The following is a 15611-nucleotide window of genomic DNA, read 5'->3' as shown; positions in this document are numbered from 1 at the left end:
CTGCAGTTGAATAGTGGGTTTCTCCTTTGCACATTTTTAAAATGGGAAATATGCATTCTAGTCTGTTAGTGACAGTGCTGAGACCAATAATTTTCTTGGTTTCTTGCCATCCACATAACACTTTTCATCTATCCTGTGTAGACATTTTTTAGTTTCTGCATCAATAAATTTTTTCACAGAGATCTCGAGTTTCTTCAAAACAGAAAGATAACATTTGGCTAGACTTTCCTTCTGTAAAGATTCAACAAGTCTAGGGATGCATTGGAGTAAAGTGTTTCAGTCATAATACTTTGTTTTAAATTAAAAAATAAATAAAAATAAATCATACTTTTAGAATACATGCTTCATTAGCATTTAAACAAAAATGCTAAATATATATACACACAAAAATTAAGTTTTCCCTAGACAGCCACACATTTTAAAGCATTCGATTTTTTATTTTAGAAGAAATTATTAACATAAAAAGATGAAGTCCCTCCCACAAAGAACATTAGTAATTCTGAAAGTCCTTCAGTGATATAATCCGCAAAGATTTAAGAATTTACCAACATTTGTAAATGTTTCTCCCTATATGTCCAGTCTTACCCAATCTACAATGTTAGTTCCACAAATCCGGTGGCTCCTCTGCCACTCTGCTTTTAAATAAGGTTATTTCATCCAAATGTATCATGGGTACATCTCGGATTACATCTGCCAGGTTCTCATGCAAAAGTGGGAAAATTACAGCGTTCAGAGCTGGTCGTTCCTCAGAGAAGCTAGAAATGAAACAAAAGAGCATTATAAAAATAAATTGATTAATGTATGCAAGGATAATATGGGGAAGCAGTTATCTATATAAAAACACACACACATTTTATATTAAATGCTAGGTTTACATCTGAGCGGGTGCAGGAAGGCGTGTAATGGTGCACTTTCCCATATGCGCAGAAAAAAAAACTGCTGCTGCTTAGGAGATGCATGGGGGTACCAGTAATCCTACTGGATCCCCTATGCACTGGAAACTGCTCTACAATATGCAGTATCCTTGCGGCCATGTTTTTGGAAAAGGTGCATCTTTTCCCTGCATTATCAGGAGGTACCGAAGCCTATTCAAATTAATGAAATGATTAAGGGTGTTTTCGCACTGCTTCATTAAAAAAATGCATTAAAAATGCATATGCGCCTGACTCCCAGCATGCACACCTGTGAAACATGGACATGTGATTTAACCATCTCAATTCTGGGCACTTTCACACCCATTCCTGCCCAGGCCAATTTTCAGCTTTCAGTGCTGTCGTGCTTTGAATAATTACTCAGTCATGCAACACTGTAGCTTTCTTTTGGTGGTATTTAATCACCACAGGTTTTTTTTATTTTCTGCGCTATAAAGTTATAACATTTTGCAAAGAAGTCATTTTTCTTTATAAATTTTGACCAAAATGTATACTGCTATATTTCTTTGGTAAAAATAACTCAAATCAGTGCATCAGTGTTTAGCCTGTTTTAAAGTTATAACGTCTACAAGCTATGGTGCCAATCACTGAAAATTGAGCACTACTAATTTACTTACGCTACTGACTCATTTCTTGAGGCCAATACAGTACAAATATCCCCCAAATGACGAAGACTGTCCCAAGTATTTGGTAAGAGGATGGTAAGTTTTTTGAAGTTGTAAAATTTCCCCAGAATTCTCTGGAAAATGAAGAAATTAAATAAAATGTGTTTTTTCCCACAAAGTTATCTCTTACACATGGCACAGGCATACTTGCAACTATATCCTAAAACACGTTCTGCTACTTGGTGATACCACATGTATCACACACTTTTTCACAGCCTAGCCACATAGAGAGACGCAACATCCAAGGAGTAGTACCTTCAGGCATTATCCACTTTAAGACCAGGCCCTTCTTCTGACACTTTTTGTTTACAAGTAAAAATCTGTATTTTTGCTCCAAAATTACTTAGAAACCCCAAACATTACATATTTTTTCAGCAGAGGCTCTACAGAATAAAATGGTGGGTTTTGCAAATTTCTATGTCACAATATGTTTGCACAGCTGTTTTTAGAACGCAATTTTACACACTAAGACATAAATACACTTTTTTTTTTATCCAACAAAAAGATTTGTCATCGAAAGTTGGTAACTTTACAACACAGTACATTGCAACAACACAGCAAAATTAACTTTTCCAGAAAGGCAAAATACCTTGACCATGAAATTAGAAGAACCTCAGCAAATTACCTATTATCTAGCATTAAGCCCAAGTAGTCTATCCATGATCGGATCCACCGCAGCGAGCCCCGGGACATCCAACAACGGTGCCCAAAAGCGGTAATATTTAAGCGTACTTCCCGTATGTTGGTAAATAAGCTTCTCCATTTTTAACACCGCTCCTATATTTTTAACCCATTCCCCCATCGCGGGGTGGGGTGGGGTCTTCCAATGAACCATAATCAATTTCTGTGCCTGGAATAGAACTCTATGAATGGCCTCTCTTGGTGTGTACATCCCAATCATATTCTTACAGTACACCTAAAAGACAAGCTCTTGGGTCTAGTGGGAGAGAAATTTTAAATACGGAGTTCACTTTAGTCACCACTCCAGCCCGGTAAGAGTGTAGTTTGGGGCATCGCCAAAAAAGATGAATGAAGCGAGTATAGTATCCCCGCAATATTATGTATAGTTGAGTAAGTCTGCGTTACATTCAATGAGCAAGTACCTACCGCCTGAAAGACCTCCTCCCATTGCTCGCTGTCCAATTGACCAACATCTCGCTCCCACTTTTCCTGCACTCTCGAGGGATGTTGCTTCAAATAAGACTGTAATGGCAGGGCATAACATTGTGATATTAAGCCCCTGGATGAATATGCATCCCTAATGAGATTGAATACTCTAGACGGGGACAGGTGCCACTACGGGGAGCTGCTCTGTGATTTAACCGCATGTTGGCGTTGTAAATAACAGAAATGCATAGACAATGGTAAATTGTACACAGCCTTCAGGGCAGCATACATCCGGAGTACCCCATTATGGAATATTTGCTTAAGATGAGTTACCTCATACTTCTTCCACTTAGCTCCAGATTGTAATTTGGTCATCTCCACTCCATATAGGCGTCGTTCAGCCAAATGGGGCAATACCCAGTGTATCCATTTACCTTCTGGAGGTAGTTTTGTTCCACACCTTCTGAATTAGGCTTTATGTCAGATAACGTTTGTGTGCCCTTCTGAAGGCCTGAGCCTCCAGAGCCTGTGGAATAGGGCCTCTACGAAGTGTGTGTAACATCTCTGCCTGGGATGAACTACATGTCGCGCTCTCTAACTTCCTGTCTACCCACAGAGTGCCGATAAGATGTTGCAGCTGTGCTGCAAGATAATACATTCATGGGTTAGGCAAAGCAAACCCATCGTCATCTTTGGGCCATTGTAGATGCTCTAAATTAATTCTAGTGGATCAGTCCTTCCGAATTAGGGTACAGAATAGAGAATTAACTATTCTAAAAATCTTTAATGGAATAACCACTAAGGCATTATGAAGAAAGTAAAGAAGTTGCGGTATGAGTATCATTTTGATTAAATTTAACCTTACCTGCCACTGATAAACGGAGGACATTCCATGTTCTAATCTTTTCCCTAAACCGTTGAAGAAGGGAAATATTTGACTAAAAAAGCCCACGGACGGGAGGTAACCTGAATCCCCAAATTTTTAAAAGCGGTAGTGATAGGTATAGGGCATGCAGAGACAACGGTTTGTGTGGCAGTTCCATCCAGCAGCATAAGGGCAGATTTTAACCAGTTTATGTGCAGTCCGGAAAAGCCACTGAATTCGGAAATGGTAGACATCTGTATCTCCCAATATAAGCTGGGTATTGTCTGTGTACATCACCTACTCTTGCAAAGTGCCATATCAGAAGCCCACAATATTTGGATTGGATCTGACCCTTATTGCCAGTGGCTCAATTGCCAATGCAAAAAGGAGGAAACAATGGGCAGCCTTGTCTAGTCCCTCTCCTTAATGCAAAAGTCTGGCATAAGTTAACAAAAGCCCTAATAGCAGCCTGTGGTTGACTATAGAGAAGACATACCCAAGATATACAACTTGGTCCAAACTCAAATCTCTCCAACATAGCTCATAAACATATCTAGTGGATGCCATCAAAAGCCTTTGTGGTGTCTAATGATAACAATGCCCTACATGATCAGCTGAGGACTGTATATTTAGGAACAGCCGTCGTAAGTTAATAATAATAACACATTTATTTATAATTGCCCTTTTCATCAAAAGATCTCAAAGTGTTGCAGGTTAGGAACAAAAAGTAAAAATAAACTATTTATACAACAAAAGTGAACATCTAAAAAAGACAAAAAGCTTTACTTAAAAGAAATGTCTTAAGACCTTTTTTAAAACCGTCAGTGGATTGAGGAGCCCTCAAGGTGTCGGGTAGGGCATTTCACTGGCGCAGGGCAGTTGCACAAAAAGCCCCGTCTCTCATTGTCTTCAGTATAGTTCTAAGTATTTGAAGATGATTTAAATGGCAGTAGATTTATTTGCCATGAAGCTGGCTTGATCGGAATGCATAATAGACATAATAACCCCATTCAGCCTGATTGCTAACACCTTTGTCAGGATCTTTAGGTCACTCTGCAGTAATGAAATTGGCCAATGCGAGTCTGGATCTACAGGGTCCTCTCCCAGTTTAAGTAAAATATTTGCTTTAGACATAGGAGGGGGGACAGAACTCCCCGTTCCAGGGACAGATTCAAAACCCTTAGCAAACGTGGCAGCAATACCTCAGAATATTGTTTGTATAATTTCTGTGGGGATCCCATCCTCCCCAGAAGCCTTACAGTTTTGGAAGGAGCAAACTGCCTCTTGGAGTTCTTCTAAGGTATGTGGAGCTTCCAATCTCCACCTCTGGGGCTGCCGTGAGTACAGGGAAAGATATACCTTATAAGTAGACTTCAAGGTCCTCAGGGGTGTAGGAGGTACCCGGAAGATAGAGAGAATCATAGAAACTGGCCAATGCCTGCATAATCAATTCAGGTGAGTGTACTATGGGACCAAGCTGGGACTTTATTGCTCCTATGGCAGGGGATCATTGGTGAGAACTCGCAATCCTCGACAAAACGTGACCAGTCTTTTCCTCCCTCCTCAAAAAACGCCTGCTTGGAGAAAAATCTTTTTCTCTGCTGAGTAAATGTTTGTAGGCAGATTGGCCAGACTGCCAGGCCTCCTCAGCAGAGTCTGAGGGATCTGCAATGTATTTTTGTTCCAGTGCTTGAACTTGAGATTTCAACTCAACCTTTAGGTCCGAGGAAGCATGTTTAACCCTATTCATTCCCGCTATCAACAAGCTCCTCATGTAGGCCTTAAAGGTCTCTCATTGTTGTAAACAAGAGGTAGAGGGATCCTGGAATGTGAAAAACACGTGCATGGGATTAAAATAGCTTCAGCCAGAACACAATGAACTTCCATGGGGCTTTAGTTAATGTAACCGGCAGGGATACTGTGAGATGGGACCACTAAAGTAGAGTGCTCCATGTCAGGTACAAGTGGAAGCATGCTTTAGTTTTCAGCTTTGGAAAGACATGAAAATTGTTTGACATGAGGATTATGATGTTGCCAGATATCCACCCAACCCACCTCTTCAAGGGAGTACCCCAGGAGAGGGCAGAGGACCTAGGAGCTAGATGTCTATCCAAGGCTGGATTCAGGCAGCAATTAAAATCACCGATCACAAGCAATGTTACATCTGGCTTGCCATCCAAATAGGAAATTAAAAGCCTTAGCACTTCTGCCGTAAATGGCGGGGGAATATACACACAAGCCAGTATACATTTCAATCTGCCAAAATGACAATGAATGAAAATATACCTTCTGAGGCAATTTTTCTGTCATACTCCTGGTAGTTGAGAGCACCATGTTCCAAAATACTAACCTCCCTAGAATAGGAGGTATGCATTGAGTAATAAGCCTTCCTCACGCAGGAGTATCTTAAGCAGCACATCGTATCTAATGTCAGAGTTTCTTGAAAGCAAAAAAACATTGGATTAAATTTGTTAAGGCACAAAATACTGCTCCAAGTGAGTGATGGAAACAGGTGAGCTGGGGAATGGACTCCTCCCAGGGGTGCTAGCCTCGGCTCGCCGGCCGTGCAGTGGATACAGGAAAGATTGAATGGCTGCACACTGAGGTGATGATAAAGTCTCTTCATTATAAAATACAAAAAACATGAAAGACCCCACAGGACGAGGAAGCAGCGAAACTCTATATTTTATTATATCTTTTCATGTGATAACACAGAAGAAATGACACTTTGCTACAATGTAAATTAGTGAGTGTACAGCTTGTAGAACAGTGTAAATTTGCTGTCCCCTCAAAATAAAGCAACACACACTCATTAATGTCTACACCGCTGGCAACAAACGTGAGTACATCCCTGAGTGAAAATGTCCAAATTGGGCCCAAAGTGTCAATATTTTGTGTGTCCACCATTATTTTCCAGCACTGCCTTAACCCTCTTGGGCATGGAGTTCACCTGAGCTTCACAGGTTGCCACTGTAGTCCTCTTCCACTCCTCCATGACGACATCACGGAGCTGGTGGATGTTAGACACCTTGCGCTCCTCCACCTTTCGTTTGATGCCCCACAGATGCTCAATAGGGTTTAGGTCTGGAGACATGCTTGGCCAGTTCATCACCTTTACCCTCAGCTTCTTTAGCAAGGCAGTGGTCGTCTTGGAGGTATTTTTGGGGTCGTTATGTTGGAATACCGTCCTGCGTCCCAGTCTCCGAAGGGAGGAGATCCACTCTGCTTCAGTATGTCACAATACATATTGGCATTTATGATTCCCTCAATGAACTGTAGCGCCCCAATGTCGGGAGCACTCATGCCGCCCCAGACCATGACACGCCCACCACCATGTTTGATTGTAGGCAAGGCACACTTGTCTTTGTACTCCTCACCTGGTTGCCATCACACACACTTGACACTATCTGAACCAAGTACGTTTATCTTGGTCTGATCAGACTACAGGACATGGTTCCAGTAATCCATGTCCTTAGTCTGCTTGTCTTCAGCAAACTGTTTGCGGGCTTTCTTGTGCATCATCTTTAGAAGATGCTTTCTTCTGGGAAGACAGCCATGCAGATCAATTTGATGCAGTGTGCGGCATATGGTCTGAGCACTGACAGGCTGACCCCCCCAGCCCTTCAACCTCTGCAGCAATGCTGGTAGCACTCGTACATCTATTTCCCAAAGACAACCTCTGCATATGACACTGAACACATGCACTTAACTTCTTTGGTCGACCATGGTGAGGCCTGTTCCGAGAGGAACCTGTCCTATTAAACCACTGTATGGTCTTGGCCACCGTGCTGCAGCTCAGTTTCAGGGTCTTGGCAATCTTCTTATAGCCTAGGCCATCTTTATGTAGAGCAACAATTCTTTTTTTCCGATCCTTAGAGAGTTCTTTGCCATGAGGTGCCATGTTAAAAACTTCCAGTGACCAGTGTGAGAGTGAGAGAGAACACCAAATTTAACACACCTGCTCCCTATTCATGGAAAATGGCTAATTGGGCCCAATTTAGACATTTGCACGTAGGGGTGTACTCACTTTTGTTGCCAGCGGTTTAGACATTAATGGCTGTAATTTTGAGGGGACAGCAAATTTACACTTTTATACAAGCTGTACACTCACTACTTTATGTTGTAGCAAATTGTAATTTATTTTCTGAAAAGATATAATAAAATATTTACAAAAATGTGAGGGGTGTACTCACTTTTGTGAGATACTGTATATGAGGTCTATGTATGGACATTTATCATAAGGGTAATTTTTATGAACTTAAAGGGCAAGTTCACCTTCCTTTAAAGAAAAATCTTACACAGGAACCCCCCCCCCCCCCCCCCCGGGCCCACTCACCCATTTTGAGCCCCGATATATCCGCATCAGCTGACAGGACGCATTATGGCGTGATGGCGCTGACCAATTAGAATGCTCCTGAAACGTCCCTCCTGACGAGGTAAGTTTTGGACATTCAGCTGAGGGGATTTCTTAGCCCCGACCTTTTGACACAGACATACCAGGGCTCAGAATGGGAGATTGCAGGGCCTTGGTGGGGGGGGGGGGGGGTCCTGAGTAAGTTCACCTTACAGATTTTACTTGCTGTAAAATCCTTTTCTCTGAAGTTCATTGACGGACACAGCTCCAGTAATCTTGACCGTAGGGTTATTATGCCGCCTTCAGGAGAGGACTAGGCAGAACAAGTGAAACAAAACAGAACTGTACAGGTCCCTCTGGTAACAACCCCTCAGCCTGCTTCCTGCAGCTCAGTATGTCAACAAGCAGTATAACGTAAACCAATAGGAGGGGAGGATGCTGTGTCCGTCAATGAACTTCAGAGAAAAGGAAAAGGAAGTGTGTAAAATTCCAACATTACACGGCCGCCTGCAAAACTTTGCGGCCAAAGCAGGCATCAGAAGATGTGCTTACATCAACTTTGTAGAACTTTGTAAAAGTGTGAACGGACAACCAAATCGCCACCTTACACACTTTAGCGACTGACGCTTGATGTCGGAAAGCCCAAAAGGCCCCAATTTCCCTGGTGGAATGGGCCGTGAAAGGAAAGGGGGGCACCTGCCCCTTCAAAGCGGAAGCCTGGACCACGATCTGTCTGATCCACCTAGAAATGGTGAACGATAAGACCGCTAGTCCTTTCTTCAGACCAGCTACCGAAATGAACAGAGAATCTGACTTCCGGAAGGGAGCTGGGGCAGACAGATATACCCTTAGAGCCCGGACCATGTGCAGGGAATGGAGGGTCACCTCCTTAGGATGTGTCGGTTTAGGACACAGGTATGGTAACACAGTGTCTTCATTGAGGTGAAAAGCCGAAACCACCTTTGGTAGAAAAGAAGGTTGCGGACGCAACACCACCTTATCCTTGTGGATAACTAGATAGGGCGACTTGCAAGAAAAGGCCACCAGTTCTGAAACCCTCCTGGCCAATGTAATGGTCACTAGAAAGACCACTTTCTGAGAGCGTGTTAACAAAAGGTATTTCCCTGATGTTCTCAAACGGCGGTTTCTGAAGCACCGATGACACCAGGTTCAGATCCCATGGAGCTAATAAGGGTGGATTCACCGGGGGGGACTACATGCAGGACCCCTTATACAAAAAGGTACTCACTAGAGAGTGAGATGCCAGGGGTCGTTGGAAAAAGACAGCCAGGCTGATATCTGTCCCTTTATGGTACTTAAGGCCAGTTTCTGATCCACTCCTCACTGTAGGAACAGCAGGATCCTGGAAACGGAATAGGTACGCAGACGCCACTCCATCTCCTCACACATGGAGATATAAGCCTTCCCCGTACAATGGTATATCTTCCGGGAAGAAGATTTTCGTGCCCTCAACATAGTGGAAATCACAGAGTCAGACAAACCTCGGTTCCTTAGCACCTGGCTTTCAACAGCCATGCCGTTGAAGCCAGCGATGGTAGAGCAGGATGGAGAATCGGACCTTGTGACAGAAGGTCTTCTCGTATCGGTAACCGCCAAAGGAGCGTCCGCCACCAGGCATACTAGGTCGGCGTACCAAGGATGCCAAGGCCAATCTGGGGCAATCAGTATCACTGAAATCCCCTCGGCCTCCACGCTGCGGAGCAGACGTGGTAACAGTTTTAGCGGAGGAAAGGCGTAAATCACCCGGTACTGCTCCCATGGAGCCACCAACGCGTCTGACTCGTCCGTCCAGGGATCTCTTGTCCTGGACACGAATCTCTGCACCTTTCAATTGAGCCGAGAGGCCAGGAGATCCACGTCTGATGTGACCCTCTGCAGGCAAAGAAGCCTGAACACCTCTTGATGCAGTGACCACTCTCCTGGGTCCAGCATCTGGCAACTTAGATAGTCCGCCTGCCAGTTTTTGTCTTGCGCAGACCCGGAATCATCCGCACTGTCCGATCGGTCCTGGTCAGCGTCCTCTGACACATCAGAGCAGGGGCCCGAGTTTGAGTCAGAACTCTCCCTGGAGGACGGGAGTTGGGGAGCAGGGGCCGTTTTTTACCAACTTTGCGCCCACACACCACCTCCACCCTGGCAACTAACGTTTCAAGGACCACCGACAAAGCATCCAAAGGTACTGCACTGTTTGCAGACGAGCCGGTTGCAATTGCAGGGAGGTCTGGGGAAGAAACACTAGTTTCTGATGCCATGCTGATCCAACCTGTCTGCCACCCTTGGGGACTTAGGACAAGGTGCTCAATCCCACCCTCCTAGCTGCTGCAGACTGAGGGGTCCCCACTACAGGACTCACCACCCCGACCGAGCGCTGCGCCGTGCTGTTACAGGTGCCTGTGTCCAGTGTCAGCTCCCAGGTGTCCAGAGCAAAGAAACGTGCTGTTCTGAGGTACAGGAACCAGCGCTGAGGAGAAAAAAAAAAGCCCTGAGGCTACAAAAAAAATGTCAGCTGAACTTCGAGAAAATGGCCGCTGACCATGCTTCTCACAGAGACTCACAGAAAATGACAGATAAACAACACAGTGAATGTACACAGATAATGGCAGCAGACAGCGCTATGGCGGCAGCACATAGACAACAGCAGAGAGATCACAGACAGCCCAGGAACACAGACAGCCAGCGCAGCCCCAAATCAAGGATCAGAGCCCCCCGGAGGACCCCTGGCTCAGTTACACACACTGCTCAACAGCCCAGTCATGCAGCATTCCCCACGGGGGGAGGGAAAGTAGGCACAGGGAGAGAAGAAAGGGAGAAGGACCCCCTAATCAAAATCCCAGGGAATGCCCAGCTGCTCAATACCGCCGAGGCAGGAAGAGCTGTTCTTACCATCCGGACGAGCTGTTCTTACCATCCGGACGAGCTGGAGGCATTCCATCACAGATCCACACCCGAGCAGTATGGGGTTGCTGCGGGCCACGGCACACTGTGACAAAGACATCTGTAGTCCGGCCATATGTTTGCCCGAAGCACTGCGCACATCGGCCGTCCCTGGAGCCTGAGGGGCATGTCATGGCCAACCCAGCGAGTAGCTAGGGTCTGCACGCGCTTGATGGCCAGGCTGGGGAGACTACAAGGATCTATATTATCCAGCCTGTCACCCAGCGGGCTGTTGATAGAAGAACACAGGATCTTAAAATCTTGCGCTAGGCAGAAAAAAACTGAGCTGCAAGAAGCAGACTGAGGGGTTATTACCAGAGGGACCGCCCCCTGGACGGAACTGTACAGTTCTGTTGTGTTTCACATGTTTTACATGCTCTGCCTAGTCCTCTCCTGAAGGTGGCGTAATAACCCTATGGTCAAGATTAATAATAAATTACGTGTAGGCACACGTATTTGTTTTGATAGTTTCTAATGTTTTAGAGGGTTACTATACTATATGTTTCAATATAAAGAGTGTTGCGTGGATTCCAAATGCTATACTCCTTATTTAACAAGCAGCTGTTGATTCCTTGCTGGCTGTGAGAACCTTTAAAATTCAGCCCTTGTAAGCCGATAACTTCCTGTACTCTCTCTCTGCCTGTGCACAAGAAGAGGTTGAGGTAGATGAGAAAGGCGGGAGACGATTGGGAAAGGTCCTGTGTTTATTATTTATATAATGTGGAAAATTGTTGTAGTGCTTTAACTATATATTGTAGATTCACATCACGTTTGTTACCCCAACACTTCATATTCCTGATATGTGCAGTCTGCTGTACAATGTACTTGATAAAGTAAATATGTATGATAAAGTATCCTGTGCTCTTTGTATTGCTTCCTTTATGTGAAATCCCTGTTCCTGCCAGTTCCTCTGCTTTCCTATTAAAACTGACCACACTAAGCAGGAGAACACAGCGTGGTCAGTTCTCTAGCCATGCTGGGAACTCCGGGTACTCTCCTCCAATGATCAGATATCAGAGCTGTGCTCAGCCCTTCCTTCTCAAAGCTGGCCGCTCAGCTGTCAGCTAATTACTAGCTTCCATCTCTCCACAGTGACTTACCTGTTGATATCCTGCTCGTCAGTCCTGACTACTTAAGCCATCCAGTCCAGATGATCTCTGCCTTCACCTTGGTCACATCTCTAGAGACTCTCTCCTGTGTTCCTGTTAAAGACTTGCTTGGCTGACATGCCTTCCGGCTCCAGATCCTGCTTGCTGATCTACTACACTCATCTCTGGCTCTCTGATGTTTTGGCTTGTCTGACTATGCGTTCCGATTCCTGAACTGTAGCTAAGTTTTAATTTATGGAATGGCTATGCACTGAATTATCTGTATCTTAATCTATAGTTATAGATCCACAAGAATAAAATAATGTGCATAAAATAGTAAACATACAACTGGTGTAAAGTACAAGTGCAAAATAATGTGCACAAAATCTGTAAACGCACAACTAAATATAAAGTGCACAAGTGCCAATAAAACTCTGAGGTTATATGGACCCCTTAGCCCTTGTACACACGGTCGGAGAATCCGTCGGAATATGTCCTATCGGACCGCGTTGTCGGATAATCCGACTGTGTGTGGTATGCATCGGACTGATTCCGTCGGAATATCCGTTGGACCCAATTTTCCAACATGTTGGAAATATTTCCCGACCAACTGGTTCGATCGGACATACTCCGATCATGTGTAGAGAATTTTGATCGGACTAAGTGCCACGCATGCTCAGATCAAATTCCTACATCAAAGCTATTGGCTACTAGCCTGAACGTAGTCCCATCGTAACGAAATTATGTCATCACGTTCTGAATGATCGGATTTTTCGACAACTTAGTCCGACCGTGTGTATGCAACGGTTTCGGACAAAATCCGACGGATTTGGTTGTGGAAATCTCCGACCGTGTGTACAGGGGCTTAGAGTTACAAGGTGCCATGCACAATAACACACCAGAAAATAAAATAATAATAATAATAATAATAACATTAGATGAAAACAGTACATATGTGATAGCAAACATGTATAAATAAAAAAACTTATAAAAAAGTGCAAGTGCATAAACCATACAAGTGTCTCTATATTATTAAAAAACAGTTCTTTGTGGCAGCCTGTCTTAGGCTGTGATAAGAAACACAAAATGTTGATTGATGTGAAACTAGATGCAGGTGACGTGATCTCCAGCGATCATACTATTGACATGCCTGTTACATCCAACCGTGGCTCTGAATCATGCATAGGTGAAATCTGGGAACCCCTTATGGTAATAAGCTCACCTCAGAGCGTGTGACCAGCTTTTACACTGAGTCAAAACACGCATATGAACCACTATAGGGTTCTCAGTTAAAAAAACATTCCCCCGCTGGGGTACTCACATGTATGCATGATTCAGAGCCACGGTTGGATGTAACAAGCATGTCAATAGTATGATCATTGGAGATCACGTCACCTGCATCTAGTCTCACATCAATCAACATTTTGTGTTTCTTATCACAGCCTAAGACAGGCTGCCACAAAGAACAGTTTTTTAATAATATATAGACGCTTGTATGGTTTATGCACTTGCACCTTTTTATAAGTTTTTTATTTATACAGGTTTGCTATCACATATGTATGCATTTAGCACTTTTCTCATATAATATTATTATTTTATTTCCTGGTGTGTTATTGTGCACGGCACCTTGTAACTCTAAGGGGTCCATATAACCTCACAGAGTTTTATTGGCACTTGTGCACTTTATATTTAGTTGTGCGTTTTCAGATTTTGTGCACATTATTTGTTTTGCTATATTTTGCACTTGCACTTTACACCAGTTGTATGTTTACTATTTTATGCACATTATTATATTCTTGTGGGTCTATAACTATAGATTAAGATGCAAATTATTCAGTGCATAGCCATTCCAGCGCAGCGTATATTAAATTTTGGTTTTAATGTGCAGGAATGTATGAGACGTGTTTAACGTTTGCAGCTTGTTAGTGGCAGATAGATAGGGGGTTCTTTAAGGCTCGCAGGATTTTGTTGTGTCAAACAAGGGCAGCAGCTGAGGCAGAATTCACTGGGTCAAAGCAAGAAACGAAAGAGGCTATAGGTACCATCCCCCTGCTTTGTGACCACAGACTGTTTCGGACGACTTTGCAGTATTACGAGTGACCAGCAGCACTGGCAATACATTGCCAGATTCAACAATTACATTTTTTAGACATACATGTATTGGGTAATTGTGCAGGCACAGCGGCAATGCCGTCCATATCTCCTTCCCTAGAAAAACCGTGCACCTCCATTATACTAATTTCCCTTTGTCCATCCCCAAGTTGCTCAGATGTCATACCCATATCTTTATGCACTACCTTGGTATGTTCAGAGGGCTCAGTTGGTGAATCCTGGGTGTCATCAATGGGCACCTAGCAGCACCATTCTGGGATTCTCATCCAAGACTCTGACCTCTGTCATCCCTGCTACGCCCATGCACAGGGCAGATGCAAGTGGGCTCCCCCAACACCAGTGAGCTAAGAAATTATTTTGGGATGTTTTATCCACAGCTCAATGTGAACTAGAGAGACTTCTGTCTTGTCCTGAAAACCAGTACTAGTTCGGCTGCCCATGGTGACTGGCAGTAGGTTGTTGGTTTTGCCCCTGGCTCCTCCACTGAACACAACATAGAGGAATGGGTTCTGGTCAGGTGCAGTCAGATTCTTCTATTCAGAACAAGTTTCTGAGGTGTCTGAGCTTGCTGCAAGTAAAGACTTTGCAGGTGTCAGCTGATGCCAACTTACTAGGAGTTCCAGTTGCTGGGATGCCTGGCTCACAAGCATAGCAGGGGTCATGGTTAGTGATTGTTCTCCTTTTCAGCCACTAGGGGGAGCCCAAAAACCTGAGTAGATGCTGATTCTGCTGCCACTTTGGCAGATTCAAGCTTGAAATCCATCAAACTGTCGAATGTTTGAGGGACAGATATTTAGGGATTGATTCTGGATCATCAGGTACTCCAGTGGAAACCTTTTCAGTCTTATAGCCGACTGAATGTGGTTTGTAGGAAGCCTAAAGCATTCATGTAAGCGTCTCCAGGTCCTTTCTGCAAAGTCCTGAATATCTTTTTCTGTAGACTTCCGAGGCCAAAAGACAGCTTTTTGATAAAAATGCGATCTTGTAATTTCTCATCCCTCTCAGTTGGCTATTACACACAAGCCTCCAGAGCTTTTCCCAAGAAAAGAAGAATGGGGATGATAGAACAAGGAAGTTGGCAAGTGTGTAGGATGCAGCCCGCTTGGTCTCAATAGGCTGGAAGTTGCAAGCCCACTCTGTCTGGGGCAACTGGTATCGATTACAATTTTCTTCAAAGAATAATAAATAAGTATCATTAATACGGTCCATCACTGGATATTTGGCTGCATTGCTCACAGCCAAAAAGGTGCTACCCTGTGCTCAGGAGAGCCAATAGCTGTGTCAATTTGTGTCATTGGGCAGCTTCCCTGTCTTTCCAGCCCTCTACATACTGCCTCTCAGCTGGAAACTGTACAGCAACCCTTTCAAATTGGGGCTGGAGAAGCTGCAGGTACATCACAGGATTTATAGCCATTATCCATTTTAGTGGTTTCTGCAGCTGAGAATTGATGTTGAGTCCAGGCTGTCTAGTGCTAGCATGCCCAGATTGTATTTCTTGGTACATCATTCAGTCCTTGGCTGGCGGTACCAGAA

At 44.0% G+C, this 15611-nt stretch overlaps 1 protein-coding gene across 1 annotated transcript in view; it reads right to left on the bottom strand.

Annotated features, from left to right (window-relative positions):
* Positions 1 to 416: 416 nt before the first annotated feature.
* Positions 417 to 15611, bottom strand: part of FBXL18 (F-box and leucine rich repeat protein 18) — a 263250-nt gene continuing 248055 nt past the window's right edge. Inside the window, exon 5 of the mRNA XM_077448714.1 lies at positions 417 to 755. Within this exon, the coding sequence (XP_077304840.1) occupies positions 599 to 755 (157 nt within the window). The 3' untranslated portion in view covers positions 417 to 598. The remainder of the gene's footprint in view (positions 756 to 15611) is intronic.

This window comes from Lithobates pipiens, unplaced genomic scaffold (genome assembly GCF_037356315.1).
Source record: "Lithobates pipiens isolate NorthernLeopardFrog02 unplaced genomic scaffold, aLitPip1_a1.2 Scaffold_22, whole genome shotgun sequence".
NCBI lineage: Eukaryota > Metazoa > Chordata > Amphibia > Anura > Ranidae > Lithobates > Lithobates pipiens.
Note: the sequence above shows the minus strand (reverse complement) of the source record. Positions and strands in the feature narration are given on the sequence as shown.